The 25,180-nt window shown below is 43.1% G+C and overlaps 2 protein-coding genes across 4 annotated transcripts in view; one reads left to right on the forward strand and one right to left on the reverse strand.

Annotated features, from left to right (window-relative positions):
- LOC310865844 (complement C1q-like protein 2) overlaps window positions 1–25,180 on the reverse strand; it is a gene marked incomplete at its 5' end in the record, with an annotated part of 275,737 nt that overhangs the window by 91,318 nt on the left and 159,239 nt on the right. The window lies entirely within an intron of this gene.
- The window catches only part of LOC310866255 (suppressor of fused homolog), a 36,516-nt gene continuing 17,098 nt past the window's right edge, over window positions 5,763–25,180 (forward strand). For all 3 annotated transcript variants that reach the window (XM_083775779.1, XM_083775780.1, XM_083775781.1), the window contains exons 1-6: window positions 5,763–6,069; window positions 7,462–7,596; window positions 10,153–10,289; window positions 15,493–15,635; window positions 20,450–20,535; window positions 24,534–24,606. In XM_083775779.1, the coding sequence (XP_083631905.1) occupies window positions 5,921–6,069; window positions 7,462–7,596; window positions 10,153–10,289; window positions 15,493–15,635; window positions 20,450–20,535; window positions 24,534–24,606 (723 nt within the window). In that variant the 5' untranslated portion in view covers window positions 5,763–5,920. The remainder of the gene's footprint in view (window positions 6,070–7,461; window positions 7,597–10,152; window positions 10,290–15,492; window positions 15,636–20,449; window positions 20,536–24,533; window positions 24,607–25,180) is intronic.

Consider the following 25,180-nt stretch of genomic DNA (forward strand, 5'->3'; position numbering starts at 1 on the left):
AAATATGCCGATCAATCTGAATGTTTTCTTTTTTATTATATCATTTTTTATCCCACGATTTTGCAACAAATTTTTTCTCACCCAGTGTCAATTATCTAATGTAATCCTGGGCGCTGCTACACTTCCTCTGCCAACCTGGGGGGGGGGGGGGGGGGGGGGGGCAGCGGACTGACCTCATGCTCCTTCTATGCATGAGGAGTCCAAGCTGCTTCTTTTCACCTGACAGGGGGGGGGGGGGGGGGGGGATTTCCTTGGAACTGACATATAGCAGGTGGAAGAGTATCTGAATGTTCAAATGGAAAAGGCACTGCCAGAGGAAACCTCAAGAGGCTCAAGAAGAAGACCTTAAAGATAGAAGGAGTACTCTACTATGAGAACTGAATTCCATAGATGGTGGCTATATTCCAGGTGTCATCTATGGGCTCAGTTCTTCTGGTAGGGTACTAGTCTGACAGCACACCACCACGCCAAAGGACCAGTTCTTCTGGTAGGGTACTAGTCTGACAGCACACCACCACGCCAAAGGACCAGTTCTTCTGGTAGGGTACTAGTCTGACAGCACACCACCACGCCAAAGGACCAGTTCTTCTGGTAGGGTACTAGTCTGACAGCACACCACCACGCCAAAGGACCAGTTCTTCTGGTAGGGTACTAGTCTGACAGCACACCACCACGCCAAAGGATCAGTTCTTCTGGTATAGAGCGTCGCAGTCCCGTCCCCTCGAGAGATCCGGAAAAAAATTCCCAATGCATTTTTCCCATAGACTTTTCAGAAAGTATTTATTTAAAGACGTTTAACGCCGCGGACAAAGCCAACTCTTGTCGTGACAAATCATGACAATAAACACAATTTTTCGGGCCAAACAAAGAATTAGAAAGTAGAACAAAACGGCAGGTTACAACATTTTTTTTTGTTGTTTTTCTTCTTTGTAATTATTTGTTTGGTCCAAAATATTGTGTTCGTTGTCATGAATTGTCACGACTCCAGTTGGCTTCGCACGACGCTTAAAAGGTCTTTAAATAAATACTTTATGAAATGTCTATGGGAAAAATGCATTGGGATTCATTTCCTGGGCCTGGTGTCGTCATGAAAGAGGGCGGGACTGCGACAATCTATATAGGGTACTAGTCTAACACCACAAGACGACGCCAAAGGATGCTAATTATTATGACCTTCAGAAACATGCTGTTTTACGCTGTAAAGATCCTGAGAGTTAACCCATTTAAGCCTGACGTCGAAATAAATAAAAAAGGTCTTCTGAAAGAATATATATTCAAAGATTTGTGCCGCATCTTCACGCTTTAAAAAAATAGCAGACCTACAAGCTTGTAGCGCGCCACTCAGTGGCGCCCTATGAGCTTGTAGATCTGCTATTTTTCAATAGCTAAAGTATTACATAATGCTTAGTTAAAACACCAAAAGGGGTTCCCGCTTAATTTACCTCTGAGAGTATAAATGTAACCAAATTGATCAATTCTTGCTTTTAGCATGATGTGCCACCATTTCATATTTCATATTTTTTGATGTGTTTTCAAATTGTGAATATATTTTCTGGTTATGTTACTTGATGAGTACATTTAAACTTGAAGTAAACATTGTATATTTCCCCACATTCTGTTAATAAATAAACTCAAACCGTTTTCCTGTGTCCCTGCAGTCCCATATTTTATTGACAATGAACCTTATATATAATATTATGCAAACATTTAGCATATGTGGATTTTTCTAGAAACGGGGTGTGTTTCAAGTACAACAAAGTTTACAGTAATGTGAGGACTCCAGAAATAGCATGCCCACGCAACCACAACACAAATATTCTGATAAACCTGCAGCCATGGAGATAACGGTAAGACTCTGAAGGAACCATAAATATTACGGTTGGATACCGTAATGTCTGTGACTCAGTCAGTAGACAAAGAAACAACTGTGTAAGGATATAGAAACATCCCACACAGGTGTGAGTAGAATGGACAACAGAATATAAAGGCATCTAAGTGAAGAGAATTAAAATACAAATCATTGTTAAAGTTATCATTGGACAATGGCACATATATTATAGGTACCGGTAGTTATTGTTGAGGTAGCATTACACATATCTTTTTGTAAGTATAAAATCATATATAATTTCAATCAGACAATTCAAAATATTGTGGAAAAACCTTGAAGATTTGGAATAATCATGGCACAAAACCTATTCAAATTGGGTTCTGCGGCTAAATACATATCAACGTGAGGGTCCTTGACATAAAGATGTTTGAGAACCACTGCTTTAGGCAATCAAAATTATATTTTTGATCATCCAACTTTATTAAATTAAACTAAGAATTTGATTGTATGTGGGCTGTGTCTAGGACAGTTAACTTTCCCAAATACAGACTTATAGCATGTTACATAGCACTAGAATGTATATTTTTATGTAGTCATAGCACTTTATAGTATATATGTATATAGTATAGTATAGTTTATACATATAGTTTCATTATATAGATATATTCCACTGTTATGTTATTAGCTTACGCATGAATGATAACTACTTTTTATCGTGTATATGTATTGCCGTGCTTTTTGTTCTTGCTTAATGTAAATCGCTCTGGATTAAGAGTGTTAAATGCCTAAATTGTAAAATTGAAAATAGACCATGGTTTCTAGCAGCATTTGGTGCGATTATCACCGTATATTTTTTTGAGTGGTGCAACCACTCCAAGGAACAGCAATGTCCGTGTTCACCTACCTATGTGTTGGTTCACCTATGTATGTGTTGGTTAATGAGCACCAGTATATGACTCTGAGTACCAGTAGGGGCGCTGTTGTGCCAGAAATAGAGAGGGATAGTGCTGTTGCCTGATAATGAGAGAGAGAGAGAGAGAGAGGTGGGGGGGGGGGGGGGAATTGCACCACTCAGTTCACACGGGTGTGATTTTTCCTCTTCTTCCTCTTCCTCGTGTCCCTCACACCACCACCAGCCTCCTCTGGGCTCCTGTCTTGTCTGACCACCTGTCTCTCCACCCTGTACTCCTGCTCCGCGGCGTGGGGGTCCCCTTTCACAACATACTCCCCCCTGTGATAGGTGATGCTCAGGTCCGTCCTGGGATAGGTGCCATACACCCTGCGCAGGTCTTCCCTTACGAACCCCGGCAGCTCCCTGCGAGGGCCGTACACTCTCTCCAGCCTCCCCCAGTGGAGCTCCCCTCTCAGGGTGAAGCCCTCGGGCCAACGGGCCTCTACCTGGCCCTGCAGCCTCGGTGGTGGTCCGGGGGGCAGAGAAGGAGAGGACGCCACAGGGTTGATATGGGGATAGGTATTAGACCACAGCGCTGGGGGAAGTCCACTGTAATGATGGTGGTGGTGTTCTGCATAACCACGGGGAGCGACCCTCGGGCTCCCGGTCATCAGTAGATAATATGGCTGTGGATGCTGGCTGGTGGTGACACTGTGGATAGGTGGAAGGTACTGGTAGTGCCCGCTGTTGTGTTGCCATGGCGTACGGGAAGCGTGCGTTATAAATGGAAACCTGGTTCTGTGGTGGTGGTGACCCAGTGGAGGAAATGTGTACCAGCAGAAGTCGCTCATTGTCTACAGAAGATGAGGTGTGACGAATCAGCTCTCTTGCCTGAGTGAGTGGCAGCTTGAGGTTGTCATCATGGACCATACGTCAGCTGCTGAAACAAACAATACACATGAGATTGGTTATCCACGAAAGCCTCAAAGCCTGTACTTCATTAATCTGAGTTCCCAGAAGTTTTATTTTTCGCCACAGTAGGCTACGACTAGCAAGAACTGCAGATCTATAGCATCGCGTTGTTATACTATACCACTGCGCTGCACTGCAGGGGGCAATATGCATATTAGAAGGCATGATGAAGTCTGGTCGCGCCATGCAGGCTAGATCTATACATGCTCACTAAGTGTCAAATTGCGTGCCATGTGAGCTTGTAGATTTGCTATGTTCACAATTTCTACTTTCATTAAATGAACACTTCCCAAAAGTGATTATTACGCTAGATTAGGCATATAGTATTCAGTTACAGTTACAATTACAACAACAACACCAAACATTTATCGTGGAATATTGTTCCTCACCAGTGTTGTTTTCGTTGACTAAAACTAAGACGAAAAAATGTTCGTCGACTACCTTTTCCACTGATGAAAACTAAATGAAAACTAAGCTATGATGACTGAAACTATTAAAGACTAAATATACTGGCAATTTCGTCAAGACGTCAACAAATAAAAACTAGACTAAAATGTTAGGAAGGGACTAGTGGAGAAGAGATCCAGTATAAGTCATTTTACACTTGGTTGCATGCTGAAAAGAGCCGATCTAAAGCTTGTAGATCAGCTACAAGCTTGTAGATCCGCTATTGTCAGTGTAAAAATCACACCAGTGTGAACCAAGTGGTGCAACTCCCGTGCGTCCAGCAGGTGGCAGCCATGTCACATACTTCTCTCGTTCCATGCTCACACAGACAGACACACACACAAACATACAAACACGTGCAAGGCATTGTAAGCTGGACGTAGAAGTGGTTTGCACCACTTAAAAACAGTCATTACGACGGCATCAAGGCCTGCCAAAATACATTTTAGTCGACTAAATCAACTGTAGATTTAGTCGACTAAAATCCTATGATATTTAGTCGACTAAAACTAGACTAACACTAAGACATTCCAGGCGACTAAAATGTGACTAAAACTAAATGAAAACTATTTCAAGAGACTATGAGTCTATGACTAAAACTAAAATCTACATTTGCTGCCAAAAACAACAGTGTTCCTCACCTTATTCACTTCTTTGAAAGAGTAGTATTGACTGAGTGCCATTATAGTTCCTGGTCAGTGGCTGGTCTCAAGGGCTGATTTGAACTTGTCATAGGACCTAAAGATTACAGTATCCAGGCAGCAAACTACCCTAAACAATTGACTATAATAAACACTGATGATAACTAAGGTTTATTGGCCATTTGGCCATATGCCAAGCAGATATGACACATCTTATGTCAACTGTACATTCCCTCAGGCAGCTATCTAAATATTTGAAGTTGTTGAATGAATGGAAGTTAACTAAGAATTTCATGGGCCTGTTTTTATGCTTTCTCAAATGAGCAGTTTCTAGCAGCAGAAGGCGCACTAAACCAGGAAAAGGTTGTGGACTCGCCACTATACAGGCACTCAGGAGTCAGGCAGTTTGCTGAAAGAGGATTTCCCTCTCTCAGTCTATCCCCTCTCCTACTAAATGAGCTGCGAGTTTGAAGATGTAATTGTAATGTAAGAACAAATGCCCCCCCCCCCCAAAAAAAGAAACGAAAACAATCAGTAGAAACATAATCCCGTAGCCATATAAACCTATAGGTATTAAATAAAACATTGATCCCCATGCAGTATAGCAGAGAGCCCCTATGGAAAATGAAATACATAAATATCACAATTAATTAACTAATTAAATACACACAAAACCACAATGAAATAAATATTAAAATAGATTATAAAATAAAATGTTAATATGTTTTATTTAATGTTTTGGTAAAAAAAAAAAAAAAATACTATACTACCATTCAAAAACAACAAAGAAAGCCACGCTGGCCATTGGACGCGGCGAGCGTCGCTCCTCGGGGCCCGTTCGACCAATCGCTACGCCTCTTATAAGTAAGCAACAGGCTTGGCCCCGCCCCCTGTGTGCAACAGGCAGGGTCCAGAGAAAGTGGGACTCAAGACTGACTGAATAGTCTTTCATAGACAACAACACTTCTCTAGGCTGGGCTGGGGAGGGGGAGAAGTCTATTATCATTAGAAGTTATGCTCGTTAGTTGATGCTGGTTGTGTGTACAGAAACACAGTTCATATCAACGGACTGTTTTTTTTTTTTTTTCATACTTAAAAACCACGTCTTTTCGAGGCTGTGTGTGTCTCTGTGTTTGATTCATGGACGAAGCGCGGCCTACCAGCGGTGCTCAAGCCCCGGGCCTCGCGTCGCTCTTCCCCCCCGGACTGCAGGCCATCTACGGGGAATGCCGGCGCCTCTACCCCGAGCAGGCCAACCCGCTGCAGGTCACTGCTATTGTCAAATACTGGTGAGTGTTTTTTTCCAAGTCAAAACAACCGGGGGGGGTTATTTATTATGGGGGTCGGAATTTGGTAAAGCAAGAAATTATATGATACAAAATGTATTAACCAGTTTGTCCCATACAGAATCGTGTGTCATTAACTTACCCCAGTAAGAGGAAAGCTAAACATGATCATTTACAGCCATACATTCTCGTAGCAGTAAAGTGACTTTGTTTTGCCTAGAGTTGAGCATTCTGAAGACAAGTTTATGACCCTACTTCTGCATACAATTTTATACAACCTTTATTTAAATAGGAAGTCACATTGAGATTAAAAACACTCTTACAAGTGACACCTAGCCATTTAAAACAGGGCCAAAGCAGTATAACACAACAATCAAACTGAAGCACAGAAAAAGAAAACTTGTTAAAAAAAAGATAAACGTTATATTGTTTAGTTTATCTTGCCTTTTATTTTAAAATCCAATTAGGATAAATCCTGCTTATTGCAACTGAGAGTGACTGTACAAATAGAACCAGATGGATCTGTGAGGGAGTCCCATGTGTTTCCATTTGTACACTCAGACGACTACACAGAGTTACAGGTCCATTTGGTTGTACGCAGTTTAATTAAGGATCATATCTCATTTTTGATTGAATGAATGACATGCCTTAATCACTGTTTATAAAAGTAGTTGTCAACTCGTGCTCTCATGAGTGCATGAGTTGACAACAGTGATTGTTTTTGGTAGCAAATTTTGATTTTAGTTTTAGTCTTGAATAGTTTTCATTTAGTTTTAGTCACATTTTAGTCACCTGGAATGTTTTAGTGTTGGTTTAGTTTTAGTCGACCAAATGTCATACAATTTTAGTCGACTAAATCTACAGGTGATTTAGTCGACAAAAATGTATTTTGGCAGGCCTTGATGCCGTCGAAATAACTGATTTTACACTTGCTGAAAATAGCAGATCTACAAGCTCCGATGCGTTGTGAGCTTGTAGATTTTCAGTATGCAACCAAGTGTAAAATGACTCGTACTGGATCTCTTGTCCACTAGTCCCGTCCAAACATTTTGACTAGTTTTTATTTGTTGACGGAATTGTCACTATATTTAGTCTTAGTGTTAGTCTTCATAGTTTTCATCAGTAGAAAAAGGTAGTCGACGAACATTTTTCGTCTTAGTTTTAGTCAACAAAATCAACAACGATTTACTGACGAAGGCTGGATAGCCGAAATGTTTCTTCATTCTGACTTGTAAATAATAATAAAATATAATAAATCAACTCACTCTTGCCACTCGAGTGTGACCCACTACTTTTTATAAACGTTGCAGATCTAATAAGAGGATATCGCACCAGAGAAGTCAAGAGCAAGGGTGGTAACACTATCTAACTGTTTTGTCTTGGTGTTCCCCTCAGGTTAGGGGGTCCAGATCCATTAGACTACATCAGCATGTATCGGAATGTGGGCTGTCCCGCCCAGGACATCCAGGAGCATTGGCACTATGTCAGCTTTGGACTGAGTGACCTCTATGGGGACAATAGAGTGCATGAGTAAGTAGGTTGCACTTGGCTCAGGATATCACTTGGTATTGTTTGTTGTTTGTGTGGCCACTGGCCACTGAGATAGACGGGGTCATCCCTAATCCCTATGTTCCCCACTAATACCTTAGGGTTAGCGTTATCGGTTTCTGGTTTAACTCCATTCTGACCAGAGATCAGATTCTAAAAATGTCTTCTACATCCTGACAGCTTTCTGAAAAAGCTATGTTTCTATGTCAGTCGTTCTTCGATTTTTCAAAAATAGCAGATCCACAAGCTCATAGCGCGCCACTCGGTGGCGCGCTATGAGCTTGTAGATCTGCTATTTTTCAATAGCTAAAGCATGACATATTAAATGCTAACACCAAAAGGGGTTCCCACCCAAAATGGGTTGACTTCAGTGTTTTGTAGTATACAATTGTATGTATAAATACAGAACAATAATACATTTGTTTTTGCCATCTTTGTTGAAGAGTCTGAGCAATTATGTTTTATTTTATTTTATGCCAGTGTTAATTTTTAGTTACCGGTAGTTTAAGTAGCCTAGGCAGGCCTGAAGTTCAATGGATTGTTCAAAGACTGCAGAGCTTAAATCAGAATTTGCTAACACTAAGACTAAGTTGCTAAAATACTTTTAGTCTTACTACAATTACAAAAATCACTAGGTTAGGTTTCTGGTTTAGGTTTATTCTAAGTGGGGAACAAAGAAGCTTTTTTGCATGGTGGGGAACATAGAACCTGGGGAACACAGAACCTGGGGAACATAGAACCTGGGGAACATGGGTACGCTCCCAGATAGACGCAGCTACGCAAGGCTTTCTTGTCGTATTACAGACACAGGTTCACACAGGTGTAAAACATTTAAAGGAGCATTCAGTGATTTTAATGATTACCGCCCTGGTAACAAGAGTGGGGGGACAGGCCAACAGCACAGCACACCAAGGCCCACCCCCGCTCGATCATGATTGGCGGAAGGCCCCTCTCTATCCTGATTGGATGAAGGCTGGGCCACCTATAGCCAAAAACAAAAGCTCTTTTGACCCCCAGGGGTGAACTGGGGACAGGGAGAAACTCCTTATATGGTCAGCACACTCTATAGTAGGGAGGATTATCACAACAAAACCAAAAAAAATAAGTGATATTTGAATTAAGTAAAATCACTGAATAAATTGGGTGGTATTGTTTTTTTGTGCAATTCCATCGTTTTGATTGTTTCCAGAAAGAGAGAGAATAAGAGCCGATGTGTGTGTGTGTGTGTGGCCATTTTCTGCCGAACATTTTCTGCGGCCGAATATTCAGTGCATCACTAAAAAAAACTATTTATAATGAAAATCTGCATAGCATAATACATGGGCTATATTTCCTAGTTTTAGCATTGCACAAACAAAGCCTCTCTGAGCACTAGTGACGTTGCATTATTTAAAACGGTTCTGGGGTCAGGCCCATTTGGTTCTGTGTTAACAAAACATCACTTTCCTTGAGTTTAGGCAGTCATGGGGACCAGCAGTAGACCACCTACAGACTAGAGATGGGGGTTAATGACTCGCGTCTCTCCATTGTTCTGCAGCAGAGTTTTTGACAGCTTCGTGCTTTTTTAGCATGACAGAGAGAAGAGCAGCAGAACAGCTGCTGCTGTTTATGTTTTAATAACCCATTCTGTGCGGGAAACCCTGTTGGTGTTTTAACTAAGTATTATGTTATGCTTTAAAAATATTGAAAAATAGCAGACCTACAAGCTCGTAGCGCGCCACCGAGTGGCGCGCTACGAGCTTGTAGGTCTGCTATTTTTGAAAAGTCGTGAAAATGTGGTGCAAGTTTTTTTGAATATATATTTCAGAGCGAACATTTCTAACTAAAATATTGGCTTCTGGGGGGGGGGTCCCTGGAACTACATATTTTGAGATGGGGGTCCGTGGCCCAATAGAGATAATTCTGGGGGTCCTTCACATGAAAAAGGTTGAGCACCACTGACATAGAAACATTCAGATTTTTTGGGGGATTTAATCGACCTCAGTCCAAAATGGGTTAAACTGAGCTGGCCGGTTGGTTTAGTCTCTCAGGGTCAGTAAAATAGCATTGAAGAAGACGCCTTAGTTCTTTCCAACATTTTAGGCCGTTGTATCTGAACCGTCTGTGCTCATCATGGTGCTCTGCTCACTGCTCATTTCCATTTAATGATTTCTTTCAGAACAAATATTGAAAGAAAGGATTTGGAACCGTAGACACTATGCAATTTGTCATATGACAAATAAATTCAATACAAATACCAATATACCATATGCCAATAAAAGTAATTGAAGGTTGTATTATATTATGTATTTGTATTTACTTATTTATTTTCTTTGCCTCTAATGACATGCCAAAATATGGATGCCAAGTTGAAAGTAGGTAATGTTGTCCGTATTGTGCTAGCTCACTAGCCCAGAAGCCTTGTACCGGTAGTTAGCTAAAACATTCCTGTTTATTTCCTAAGAAGTCTTTGGGCTGTCACGATTATTACAATGAATTGTTTCAAAATAATAAATTAATTTACAATCTATTTGTGGTTTCTGTGTTTGTGTGTGTCAGATTCACAGGAACAGAGGGACCCAGTGGGTTTGGCTTTGAGCTCACCTTCAGGCTGAAGAGGGAACTGGGGGAGACGGCACCACCGACCTGGCCAGCTGAGCTCATGCAAGGCCTGGCTCGCTACGTATTCCAGTCGGGTAAGAGGAGCGACCCTTGTTCCAGTGTTGTTTTTGTCGGCTAAAAACTAAGACGAAAAATGTTCGCAGACTACCTTTTTTCCACTGACGAAAACTAAACGGAAACTAAATGAAAACGGAGCTGTGACGACTAAAGCTAAGGCTAAATATACATGTTGATTTCGTCAACAAATAAAAACTAGACTCAAACTAAACTCAAATCATATTTCATGTTGAGGGGTCCTTGACATGAAATCTTGAGCACCACTGATACAGAAACATAAAGATTTTGAAGACATTTTTTTAATTTTCGACATCAGGCCTAAATGGGTTAAAATTTTAAATGGTTTCCTAAAGTTAATGAACTGTGTCCCAGCCAGTGTGTCGTTCAGTGTTGCTATAATCCCTGTAATGTGATTTATAATGCAATGAAGTCAGTCTTCCTTACACGCAGCCCGTCAGAACCGTAGAAAACGGTGTTAAATTAATCGTCTAAGCCTGCCATAAACGTAGCTACGTTATCCAGGGGTTTATATATTCTTTAATCCATGTTTTGATCGGATCATATCGTTTAGCCACCGTTCGGTCCCAAGTGGGACAGTGGCCGCGGCCATTTTGAAGATGCACGCGCGTTCACTTGCATTCAATGGTCCGCGTTCAAATGCCTGTATCTCCAAATCAGTCGTTTCTGGTGAAAACAAGGTTTTTCAACGGCCGACACGACAGCAGGAGGCGCTGTGATACTCGTGGTTTCTGCACCGAGCGAGAAAACAACAACCGGTCAAGACACCACACACAGCATTGTGTCATTGTAACATGGCGGTTACGGATATTTGGCTCTTCAAAATAATTGTTACGCGCGATAAAACCCTGTCAATGCGCGATTTAATGCTGCCGGCAAGGCGGTGTTTAAGATGCACGCTGTACTGTAATGTTTCCCCAGATGACATTCCCACATGGTAGCATAAATGAGCCGGAGTCTTTTGTTGTAAGCATCTTGGGCCATTCACTGTAACCAGGTCACGGGTTACCTCTGCAGGCTACCACAGAGTTCTGACGGTGTCCCACATCTTTGGCAGTGTGTGTGACTCTCCACCAAACAGAAGAGACTCTTTCCAACTCCAATAGACGTGCAACAGACTGGCATTTAGTTCAGCACAAACTAGTCGGCCGATGGAACATTGTTTTTGTAGTCTGCACTCTGCAGCACTGGTCTGCAACAGCGTTGCCAGTGTTGCCAGGTCTGCTTATTATAAGTGCTTTCGGCTTGTTTTCCTGTAAAGTCCCTTACATATTCGGGTTGCTTTTCTTTGGGATTGTTTGCTGACGTGTAGTTGCTTATTTGGAGCTTTGTTTTCAAGATTCTTGTAGAAAATAGCTGATGTAATTGGGCTCAAGTGGTGAAACTGGTCGCTTCTTTTGGGGTTGTTTTCATAGACTGGGGTCGCTCGTTTCACTCACAGAGTGAGAGAGTCTCGCACCAAAACAATACACACATATCATTTTTGGCTAGCTTTGCTTTGGAGTTGATCGATTGGTATAGCAGTTGTGATTTAGAATACGGTATCTAGTTCAAATGTGCGACAGAAATGTCTCTGGCTTATGTAGGCTTGCTTCGGCACCAATTCGGTATTTTAGCCGTGACGTGCGAGGACTTGCAATGCACACTGTCCCAGGGGTGACAACCGGAGCACCCCCTTTTTCTATACGGTTGTCACGTTTTCCTTTTTGAGTGGTGCAACCACTCCTACAACCAGCTTGCAATGTCCTCGTACGTGTTTGTGTGTCTGTGTGTCTGTGTGTCTGTGTGTCTCGTACTTGTTTGTGTGTCTGTGTGAGCATGTGACTTAAAAATAGCAGTAGGGGGCGCCAGAAACAGTGAGAGGGGTAGTGACTCTAATGAGAGAGAGTGAGAGAGGTAGTGACTCTAATGAGAGAGAGAGATAGAGAGAGAGAGAGAGAGGGGGGGGGGGGGGGAATTGCACCACTCAGTTCACACGTGTGTGATTTTACTTTATACCTGATTTAAAGAAGCCTTAGCCTAGTGCCTTTCTGGTTTTATCCTCATAGCAGTTTTTGTATTGATTTACAAATTTCAATCAAGCTTGTTTGTTAAATGTAGGCTATATAATTGTACATATGCGGTATAGACTAATGTCTGTAGTTATTAATGCCTGTAGTTATACATAGCCTACTTTATCCGCGGGATTCAGCGTTTTAGCCAAAGCAATAATTTAAGCATAATAACAATATCATTTGAAAATGTACAGATGCCTCTTCAATAAATGCAATTCTACTCGAGTTGGAAGCATTAAGACCCATTTTAACCCTCAATGGCTTCCTTTCTGTAAAATAACGAAAAACCCAAAAAGATTCACACGTTTAGATATTGCTATTTAACCCATTCTGACCGGGCACCCATTTTGGTGTTAGCATCATGTTACGCTTTAGCTATTGAAAAATAGCAGATCTACAAGCTCGTAGCGCGCCACCGAGTGGCGCGCTACGAGCTTGTAGGTCTGCTATTTTTGAAAAAAATCGAAGAACGACTGACATTTTTAGAATCTGATCTCAGGTCAGAATGGGTTAATCAGACCAGTGTGTGTCCTAGTGGAAACCTCGTATGAATCTGATCTCAGGTCAGAATGGGTTAAAATGAGAAGCGGACGGGAGCTGGTGCCACTTGGACCCGGACGTAACGTAGGACTACAAAAGGACGTCGGACTAAAATACCGAATAGTCAGCCCTGAAACGTGACGAGTGTTAGTTTGTGTGATCCATGTCTACACCAGTAGCAGACTACGAGGCACACTCTACAGTAGGCCACTTACCTCCCGATTCCATACGATATCGATACCTAGGGTGCCGATTCATATTTTGATTCATAACCCATTCTGACCTGAGATCAGATTCATACGAGGTTTCCGCCGGACACACACTGGTCTGATGAACCCATTCTGACCTGAGATCAGATTCTAAAAATGTCAGTCGTTCTTCGATTTTTCAAAAAATAGCAGACCTACAAGCTCGTATCGCGCCACTCGGTGGCGCGATATGAGCTTGTAGATCTGCTATTTTTAAATAGCTAAAGCATAACATGATGCCGACACCAAAATGGGTGCCCAGTCAGAATGGGTTAAATATATTATGATGCGATATTGCAAAGTTACTTTGCTTTCATTATACTATCAATCAATCAAAACTTTATTTGTTTTGATTGTGTGCTTCACAGATTACAGTGCTTCACAGATTACAAAAGAGAGGAAACATTAAAAGAAACGAAAGAAAGAAAAGAGGAAAAAAAACATTTTGCATTTCAAATAAACGTAAACGGGGATTAATGATCTGACCTAGTTAAAAGCAATGCTAAAAAGGTATGTCTTAAGATTTCTTAAAAAAAAAAAAGTCTGTGGATTCAGAGAGCCGCAGGTTCACGTTATCTACCATAACGTCTAAAGGCTGCTTCTCCATGCCCTTACTAGAACATTTTAAAACAATTCTAAACAATAGACCATGAAAAGTTCAATCATACACTTCAATGCAGCCAGATAATGTCAGTCAGTCTTTCTGGACACGAATCAATAAATACATTTTTAAATATAGAAACAAATCGATTCTGAACTTGGCGATTCAATATTGATATTGTGGCATGATATTGTGTAAAAATTGCGATATATCACTGATTTATTTTTGCCCACACCTACATCTCTGTCCGACCCTGAGACTGGGATTTCTGGGTTCAAACTCCGGCCGGGTCATACCAAAGACTCTAAAAATGGGACCCAGTGCCTCCCTGCTTGACACTCGGCATCAAGGGTTGGATTGGGGGATTCTAAAAATGGGACCCAGTACCTCCCTGCTTGACGCTCAGCATCAAGGGTTGGATTGGGGGACTGTAAAAATGGGACCCAGTGCCTCCCTGCTTGACACTCAGCATCAAGGGTTGGATTGGGGGACTGTAAAAATGGGACCCAGTGCCTCCCTGCTTGACACTCAGCATCAAGGGTTGGATTGGGGGACTCAAAAAATGGGACCCAGTGCCTCCCTGCTTGACGCTCAGCATCAAGGGTTGGATTGGGGGACTGTAAAAATGGGACCCAGTGCCTCCCTGCTTGACGCTCAGCATCAAGGGTTGGATTGGGGGACTCTAAAGATGGGACCCAGTGCCTCCCTGCTTGACACTCAGCATCAAGGGTTGGATTGGGGGTTAGTCCCTGCGACATACTAGCGTCATGTCCAGGGAACAGAAACAGCCCTATGTGCCTCATGGCTCGGCAAGGCTACTTACTCTACAGTGGAGTATTCCTGCAGCAACATTTCCAGTGTTAAATTACAATTATTATTATAGTTTTTTTTAACCACTTTAACCTTTTTCTAAATGTTCTATTTTCAAAAAGCAAAGACATCATTTATATTACCAACACTGACGTGTGATCATTTCCAAAAAGTCAAAATAATTGGCTAAACTTTAACCCATTCTGAACGGGAACCCATTTTGGTATTAGCATCATGTTATGCTTTAGCTATTGAAAAATAGCAGATCTACAAGCTCATAGCGCGCCACCGAGTGGCGCGCTATGAGCTTGTAGATCTGCTGATCTGATTCTCGTATGAATCTGATCTCAGGTCAGAATGGCTAAACTAATCTTATCAGTGGGACTGTGACGGCCCATGTCTGAGCATGTGAGCGCGAGAGGGAGAGAGACAATGTGCTGCTAAGTTGTTTTAAATCCTCAGTGTGTGTATATGATGTATTGTATACATTAAAGGTCGGTCGAGGAGGGATGGAGGGGTCTTTAAAAGCCGGCCGGGTGGAGAGAAAGGCCATTCTCTCCAAGCTATGCCCCTCCCCTCCTCCACCCTTTCAACCCCCTTCTACTCTCTCCAGCTGGGGTCAATTTGCACGTGGGTGGGCTGCGTCTATGCTGGATGAATACGGGTTCCTGGCTGTCTTCATTCCCCTCCTTTTCTTAGGCAGTGAATCTGGAACGGGTGCATGTTACCTCCCAAGCAGATGAATTTCTTTTTTCTTAACCTCTCTCTCTCTCTCTCACTCCTACGCAACCCTTTGGGTCTTGACGGCTTATAGAAACCCAACGATCCAAGTTCTCCGTCCAAATTAACACTCGTAAAGGGGTGTGTTTTACTTGGAGCTGGAAAGATTTTTTTTTTTTGCTTTGTAATTCAAGCCCACATCTTCTTCCTCCTCCTCCTCCTTCTACAGAAAACACATTTTGCAGCGGGGACCACGTTTCATGGCACAGTCCGCTGGACAGTAGCGAGTCTCGCATCCAGCACATGCTGCTAACGGAGGACCCACAGATGCAACCCGTCCTCACCGTCTTTGGCACTATCACTTTTCTGCAGGTGAGAATTACCCACCTGTTTAGGCAGGCATATGGCTGACCTCTGCTGCAAGCTGTACCTTGGTTATTTATTTGACGGGGACAAAGCTCATTAATCACATCAATGTAAATGGGCCAGAGTTAGCCGAAGCTAAATTTCATCTGAGGTCCCTGAGCAGGCTCTTAAAAAAGGAATGATGAAAAGGAGGACAAAGTGTAGTGTGCCTGCACAGTGCACACAACACCATGCGTTGATGCCATGTGTGCATATGTGCAAGCACCCAACACTACATCCATACAAAAACACAGTACAATACAGGAACAGATCAACATGGTACAGGGGACAGAACAACGGCAAGTGAAGTGGACCTTAGTCCACTACTTGGTTATGTTTTGCTTTTAACTATGTTTGTATAAACTGTTTTAACCTGTTGTAACAGCGACCTTGAGTGCCCTGAAAGGCGCCTTATAAATAAAATGTATTATTATTAATACAAATGGCTCCCAAGGCTATTTTAAATTGGTTAACTTAAAGCTGCTATAAGCAATAATATGTAAAAATGTTAATTACTTTTTTTTCTTTTTGTTTTTATATTCAGACAGCCAGCAATGGGTAAAACACTCCCAAAAACAATTAGTCTCTGTGACACAATCTGGCCACAATCTGCATTCAAAGATGTTCCTAGAAGCTTTGTCATTGGTCCGGAAAAACCCCCCGGTCGCAATGATTAACCAATCAGGAAGCACACAGCATGATCCAGTGTGCAGGTTCTCTTGTTTTTTAGATGTCGACTTCTTCTGTCCTGCACCTGGCGATTTATTGACAAGATGTGTGTGCTTTCTTCTTTAAATTAATAGTCCTGAGAAAAATCAATGGTGGATAAAGGGATTAGACTTGTAGCACACGTTCGCAAACTTCACAGCATAGCTGTGCTTGATTTAATATGCAGTGTAATGCTAGAAAATCTGCCTCCAGCTCACAACGCGCCGTGTTGACTGAGTGTCTGGGAGAGCTGCCATTATGAGTTCACGACACACACGGAGAGGTGCCGTTATGAGTTCACGACACACACAGAGAGGTGCCATTATGAGTTCACGACACACACAGAGAGGTGGCGTTATGAGTTCACGACACACAGAGAGAGGTGCCGTTATGAGTTCACGACACACACAGAGAGGTGCCGTTATGAGTTCACGACACACACAGAGAGGTGCCGTTATGAGTTCACGACACACACAGAGAGGTGCCATTATGAGTTCACGACACACACAGAGAGGTGCCGTTATGAGTTCACGACACACACAGAGAGGTGCCATTATGAGTTCACGACACACACAGAGAGGTGCCAGTATGAGTTCACGACACACAGAGAGAGGTGCCATTATGAGTTCACGACACACAGAGAGGTGCCATTATGAGTTCACGACACACAGAGAGGTGCTATTATGAGTTCACGACACACAGAGAGGTGCTATTATGAGTTCACGACACACAGAGAGGTGCCATTATGAGTTCACGACACACACAGAGAGGTGCCATTATGAGTTCACGACACACAGAGAGAGGTGCCATTATGAGTTCACGACACACGGAGAGGTGCCAGTATGAGTTCACGACACACACAGAGAGGTGCCATTATGAGTTCACGACACACACAGAGAGGTGCCATTATGAGTTCACGACACACACGAAGAGGTGCCATTATGAGTTCACGACACACAGAGAGGTGCCAGTATGAGTTCACGACACACACAGAGAGGTGCCGTTATGAGTTCACGACACACACAGAGAGGTGCCATTATGAGTTCACGACACACACAGAGAGGTGCCATTATGAGTTCACGACACACACGAAGAGGTGCCATTATGAGTTCACGACACACGGAGAGGTGCCAGTATGAGTTCACGACACACACAGAGAGGTGCCGTTATGAGTTCACGACACACACAGAGAGGTGCCGTTATGAGTTCACGACACACACAGAGAGGTGCCATTATGAGTTCACGACACACACAGAGAGGTGCCATTATGAGTTCACGACACACACAGAGAGGTGCCGTTATGAGTTCACGACACACACAGAGAGGTGCCATTATGAGTTCACGACACACAGAGAGGTGCCATTATGAGTTCACGACACACACAGAGAGGTGCCGTTATGAGTTCACGACACACACAGAGAGGTGCCGTTATGAGTTCACGACACACACAGAGAGGTGCCATTATGAGTTCACGACACACACAGAGAGGTGCCATTATGAGTTCACGACACACACAGAGAGGTGCCATTATGAGTTCACGACACACACAGAGAGGTGCCATTATGAGTTCACGACACACACAGAGAGGGGCCATTATGAGTTCACCACACACGGAGAGGTGCCATTATGAGTGTACGACACACGGAGAGGTGCCATTATGAGTTCACGACACACACAGAGAGGTGCCATTATGAGTTCACGACACACACAGAGAGGTGCCATTATGAGTTCACGACACACACAGAGGTGCCATTATGAGTTCACGACACACACAGAGAGGTGCCATTATGAGTGTACGACACACGGAGAGGTGCCATTATGAGTTCACGACACACACAGAGAGGTGCCATTATGAGTTCACGACACACACAGAGAGGTGCCATTATGAGTTCACGACACACACAGAGAGGTGCCATTATGAGTTCACGACACACGTTTAAGTACAAATCAGGCATGTTGTTTTCGTCGACTAAATCTATGACGGAAAATGTTCGTCGACTACCTTTTTTCACAGACTAAAACTAAATAGAAAGGAATCTATGGTGACTAAAACTAAGACTAAATATATTGACAATTTCGTCAACAAATAAAAACTAGACTAAAATGTTAGAGAAGGGACTAGTGGACAAGAGATCCAGTACTTTTGGCCCAGGCGGTGGAGTAACCGTCTGGGCACCCGACTGGTAATCCAGTCGCAGTGTGCCGCGGGTTCGACTCCCGAGCCCGACACGGCCTTTACTGCATGTCATCCCCCATCTCTCTCCCGTTTCCTGTCAGCCTACTGTCTGTCCCTTCAAAAACCAATAAAAGGCGTAAGCCGCAAAAAATATCTTAAAAGAAAAAAGAGATCCAGTTTTGTCCTAGGTTGCATGCTGAAAATAGCAGATCTACAAGTACAAGGTGAGCTTGCAGATCTGCTATTTTCAGCATGCCAACCAAAGTGTAAAATCTGCCATTACAACGACATCAAGGCCTGTCAAAACACATTTTAGTCGACTAAATCAACTGTAGATTAAAATCGTATGACATTTAGTCGACTAAAGCCAGACTAACACTAGAACATTTTCAGGTGACTAAAATGTGACTTAAAACTAAATTAATTTGGCCTGGGCCGTTGCTCAGCGGTCCAGGCACCTTGGCCGGTATAGCCCGAGTCTGGCAGTGTGCCGCGGGTTCGACTCCCGATCCCGACGGCCTTTACTGCATGTCACTCCCCCATACCAGCTCAGTGGCCTTGTGGTTAGAGTGTCTGCCCTGAGACTGGGAGGTCGGGGTTCGATCCCCGGCCGGGTCATACCAAAGACTCTAAAAATGGGACTTAGTGCCTCCCTGCTTGACACTCAGCATCAAGGGTTGGATTGGGGTTAAGTCCCTGCGACATACTAGCGTCATGTCCAGGGGGTGTACTTGTACACCAAGCTGCCTCACGCTACAGAAACAGGAGATAGGCTCCTGCCCCTATGGGCCTCATGGCTACAGAAACAGGAGATAGGCTCCTGCCCCTATGGGCCTCATGGCTACAGAAACAGGAGATGGGCTCCTGCCCTATGGGCCTCATGGCTACAGAAACAGGAGATAGGCTCCTGCCCCTATGGGCCTCATGGCTACAGAAACAGGAGATAGGCTCCTGCCCCTATGGGCCTCATGGCTACAGAAACAGGAGATAGGCTCCTGCCCTATGGGCCTCATGGCTACAGAAACAGGAGATAGGCTCCTGCCCTATGGGCCTCATGGCTACAGAAACAGGAGATAGGCTCCTGCCCTATGGGCCTCATGGCTACAGAAACAGGAGATAGGCTCCTGCCCCTATGGGCCTCATGGCTACAGAAACAGGAGATAGGCTCCTGCCCTATGGGCCTCATGGCTACAGAAACAGGAGATAGGCTCCTGCCCTATGGGCCTCATGGCTACAGAAACAGGAGATAGGCTCCTGCCCCTATGGGCCTCATGGCTACAGAAACAGGAGATAGGCTCCTGCCCCTATGGGCCTCATGGCTACAGAAACAGGAGATAGGCTCCTGCCCCTATGGGCCTCATGGCTACAGAAACAGGAGATAGGCTCCTGCCCCTATGGGCCTCATGGCTACAGAAACAGGAGATAGGCTCCTGCCCTATGGGCCTCATGGCTACAGAAACAGGAGATAGGCTCCTGCCCCTATGGGCCTCATGGCTACAGAAACAGGAGATAGGCTCCTGCCCCTATGGGCCTCATGGCTACAGAAACAGGAGATAGGCTCCTGCCCTATGGGGCCCATGGCTACAGAAACAGGAGATAGGCTCCTGCCCTATGGGCCTCATGGCTACAGAAACAGGAGATAGGCTCCTGCCCTATGGGCCTCATGGCTACAGAAACAGGAGATAGGCTCCTGCCCCTATGGGCCTCATGGCTACAGAAACAGGAGATAGGCTCCTGCCCCTATGGGCCTCATGGCTCGGCAAGTCTACTTGCTTTACTCCCCCATCTCTCTCTCCCCCATTTCCTGTCAGCCTACTGTCTGTCTAATATAAAATAAAGGCAAAACTAAATGAAACTAAAACTAAACTGTGTGTCTTGTGGTGTTTCCTTGCTGCAGATCGTGGGCGTGTGCACGGAGGAGCTCCAGGCTGCCCAGCAGTGGAACGGTCAAGGTATCCTGGACCTTCTGCGAGGGGTCCATGTGTGAGTGGCACTGTTTTAGTCATAGTCTCTTGACTAGTTTTCATTTAGTTTATCCCATTCTGACCAGAGATCAGATTCTAAAAATGTCTTCCACATCCTGACAGTTTTCTGAAAAGGCTATGTTTCTATGTCAGTCAAAAATAGCAGACCTACAAGCTCATAGCGCGCCACCGAGTGGTGCGCTATGAGCTTGTAGATCTGCTATTTTTCAATAGCTAAATCATAGCATAATAAACGCCCAAAATGGGTTATAGTCACATTTTTTGTCACCTGGAATGCTTTAGTGTTAGTCTAGTTTTAGTCGACTAAATCTACAGTTGGATTTAGTCGAACGAAATGTATTTTGGCGGGCCTCGATGCCGTCGTAATGACGCTTGCTGCAATGTTGTTTTCGTCGACTAAAACTAAAAGACGCAAAATGTTCGTCGACTACCTTTTTAACACTGACAAAAACGAAATTAGAGGAAAACTAAGCTATGATGACTAAAACTAAGACTAAATATATACTGACAATTTCGTCAACAGATAGAAACTAGACTAAAATGTTAGGAATGTACCGGTACTAGTCCTCCAGTATAAGTCATTTTACACTTGGCATGGAAAATAGCCGATCTACAAGTTCACAACGCGATCATCACAATCATTTTAACCACTTTAAAATCAATATTTTATACACTGGCTATTCAAAAATAGCAGAATTAATATGGCAGAACTTTGGACGGCCAAATATATCAATGTGGGTGTCCTGGACATGACGTAGTTTGAGAACCCCTTGGTGTGAGGAGTGAGTCAACACTCACCAACACCAACGTCCACACAGGCTAACCTTTGGCTGGGCAATACTATTGAAGTAGCTTCTTCTTTTTTCACTTTGTATATTTAGATAAATATTAATATTTGAACAATTAAATAGAAGGTTTTGTCCCGTCTGGCTGAGCTATATAGAAGTTCAGTTAGATTTGGACAGGAATCTCACTGAACTTCATTTACCCCCACCACCATCTGTTGCCGAGTGCTGTTCTATGAACTATTTAATTTATTGTCCACGTGTGGAAATGTGTCTTCGGTCTCAACAACAGTAAAAAACAAACGGCAACAACAACAGTAACAACACTTACACAATTGTTTTTCATGGTAAAGTGGCAAATACATTAAAAAAAACCAAATCTAGCGAGACATGGTATCATTTAGTGCCTTAACCCATTTAGGCCTGACGTCAAAATTTAAAAAATGTCTTCTAAATCCTGACAGTTTTCTGAAATACCTCATGTTTCTATATCAGTGGTGCTCAATATTTCATGTCAAGTTCCCCAAAAATGATATGTAATTGGCCACCGACCCCCATCTGAAAATATGTTGTTCCAGGAACCCCTCAGAAGCAAAGATTTGAGTTAAAAATGTTCGCTCTGAAAGAATATATATTCAAAGATTTGTGCTGCATTTTCACAATTGTTTTTCAAAAATAGCAGACCTACAAGCTCGTAGCGCGGCACTCTGTCCCGCTCTACGAGCTTGTAGATCTGCTATATAATACTAGCTAAAGTATAACATAATGCTTGAAACACCAAAAGGGGTTCCCGCTCAGAATGGTACTTTAATGGCATTAGGAATGAAGGGATTTTTCTAGATGTTAGCGTTAGCTTTTGGTACTTTGTACCGTCTACCAGAGGGAGGTGGGGTTCAAGGAACTCAAACCTGTGTGCCTGATGGTCCTGTCTTCTGTGTACAGCAGTGGTAACCAACCTTTTCAAGCCCAAGAGCCCATTTTATTCCCAATTGTAAGCCAAGATCTACCACTAAAACGTGTTAGAAAAAACAATTGTTTTTTTGCTATTTCTGACAGGCTCAATGCATGTGCACACATCCACACAAAGACTAAAGCTTAAATTAGAATAAATACTTATAGTAAGTTATATTATCAATGTCAAATAATATTAAGACAAATGTATTAGAAATAAAAAATATTAGGACAAAAATACAAATAAACTTCTTTGTTGAGTTTTTTTTTAATTTTAACCACCCTACTTCCTTCTCGACCCAAACTGCAACCTCTTCGCCGCCTCTCTCTCTCTTTTCTTAACGCGACCCCGACGAGCAAACTGTGGACGGAAAGCCGCTGATATTCGGGTTGTTGTTACGAGGTGTCGCTACTGGCTTCCAGCTCCGTCTCGGTCTGTAGCAGGAGGAGCCATTAACCAGTGGATGGCCCGAGACACATGTCTCGACTCGGGCCATCACTGCGCGCTATTCTAAATACACGTTACACCATAGACCAGGGGTCGGCAACCCAAGATGTTGAATGAGCCATTTTCGACCAAAAAAATTAATTCAAAATCTATCTGGAGCCGCAAAAAAATGTAAGCCTTAAAATGCTTATATAATGAAGACAACAGGGCTGAAAGTGGATATTAGCCTATCTATCAAAATAAAAAGAGCGCTATGGTTCAAGCCCGTTCGGAAATAGCGCACTGTGCAATGCAAACTAATAGGCGAGTGCGCTCCCGGTGCGCATTTCCGAACGCAGTCAACGCACCCTCCATTATTATGCCATGTTTTTTGCATTGTGTTCTTACCCGTTTAATGTGATTTCTGTGTGTGGACATCGCTGGAGAGCTTCTCAACATTGGGCATGTAAAATGTCACTTTTATCTTTACACACGACTGCAAGCTCTTATCGGTGAGGCGTGTGCGGTATTTGGATTTAATGTAGTTCATGTTTGAGAATATCTGCTCACAAAAGTACGTTGATCCAAAGATGGATAATACTCCAAATGCGAGTTTCTTCATGTTCACATAATTGTCTGGAAGAGCATTCCATGTTTTCCACACAAGTGTGTGGGAAGGCAGAAGGGAGCAAACTTTTAAGAAGTGGATCGCAGCTTTAAACTACACCACTGCTGGCTGCTGCTTTGCTGTTTCGTTGCAACCCGGGAGATAATAAAACGTCTATATGACTCCTTCATATAGTCACCGTCTGTGAATGGCTTGCCACGTTTTATTTATTGTTTGATAGTTTGTCACTGCAGATTTAGCCATGGTGCGTCATGGCAACTGCAGCCTGTTTTACGCAATCGCTACATTTAAATTGTAAACGTGTACATAAACATTCAGATTCCAAATATAAAGTCCTCGCCACATGTGCCACGGGTGTTAGAATGTTGCTGGTACAGCGATTAGCATTGCTGCATCCCGCGTTGTTTAATAAAAAGCATTTTTATCCGAGCAGTTATTTACTGGCCATTGGCTTTCAACTACGCGCCCCCACCCGGTGTGCAACTGTTTCCCAACCCCGTTTGAAAAAAGGGGCGCTCGGATAAAAATGCTTTTTATTAAACAACGCGGGATGCAGCAATGCTAATCGCTGTACCAGCACATTTCTAACTCCCGTGGCACATGTGGCGAGGACTTTATATTTTAAATCGGAATGTTTATATACACGTTTGGACTGCGATTGCGTAAAACAGGCTGCTGTTGCGTCATGACTGACAGTCATGTTTCAGGGCTATACTGCAGATTAAGCATACAGGCAATCCATCATAATATTTATTCTACACACTTTTTACAAAATTGGGAAACTTAAGAATGTTTCTGTCACGTTTGGCCTCCTGCAGAAACCATAAATGAAAAATAAAAATGTGAAAAAATAAACATTATACATTTTCATAGATTCTTTTGTAATGCTACAGGGAGCCACTAGGGGAGTGCTCAAGAGCCGCAAGCGGCTCTTGAGCCGCCGGTTGCCGACCCCTGCCATAGACTGTAAACGTTCTGCTGTGTATTGGCAGTGATGGCTGGCTGCCCGAGTGCCCGTCAGTCTGACACTTCGGGATCGACTTGAAAGGTTCCCGCGAGCTACTGGTAGCTCGCGAACCCCTGGTTGGTTACCCCTGGTGTACAGTGTCCTATCTTCTGTGTACAGTACATGATTGTCCTGTCTTCTGTGTACAGTGTCCTATCTTCTGTGTACAGTACATGATTGTCCTGTCTTCTGTGTACAGTGCTGGCGGCCCTTGGCTCATCACAGACATGAGAAGAGGAGAGACCATCTTTGACATTGATCCACACTTACAAGTAAGACTTTGCTTGTTTTCTGCAAACTTATCTACGTATGCTTTTGTGCGATGCTATTACTGACATGCAGGCGGTCCCCGGCTTTGCAACTGTGTTTTAACCCATTTAGGCCTGACGTCGAAAAAAAAAAAAAAAAGTCTTCAAAATCCTGACATTTTTCTGAAAAACCTTATGTTTCTGTATCAGTGGTGCTCAATATTTCATGTCAAGGACCCCAAACATTATATGTAATATGCCTCCGCCCCCCCATCTGAAAATATATTGTTCCAGGGACCCCCCCCCAGAAGCAAAGATTTGAGTTAAAATGTTCACTCTGTAATAATATATATTCAAAGATTTTCACGATTTTTCAAAAATAGCAGACCTACAAGTTGTAGATCTGCTATTTTTCAATAGCTAAAGTATGAAAAAGTAATAGCTAAAGTATAACATAATGCTTTAAAACACCAAAAGGGGTTCCCGTCCAAAAATGGGTTAATTCTATGCATTGTGGTATTGTCGTCAACAAATTTGACGTGGTGTATTTTTCAGAGCAGGTTGACTGTAGAATCTACACAGTCAACCTGCTCTGAAA

This window comes from Protomyctophum parallelum (genome assembly GCF_964188405.1).
Source record: "Protomyctophum parallelum genome assembly, chromosome: 10".
NCBI classification, from domain to species: Eukaryota; Metazoa; Chordata; class Actinopteri; order Myctophiformes; family Myctophidae; genus Protomyctophum; species Protomyctophum parallelum.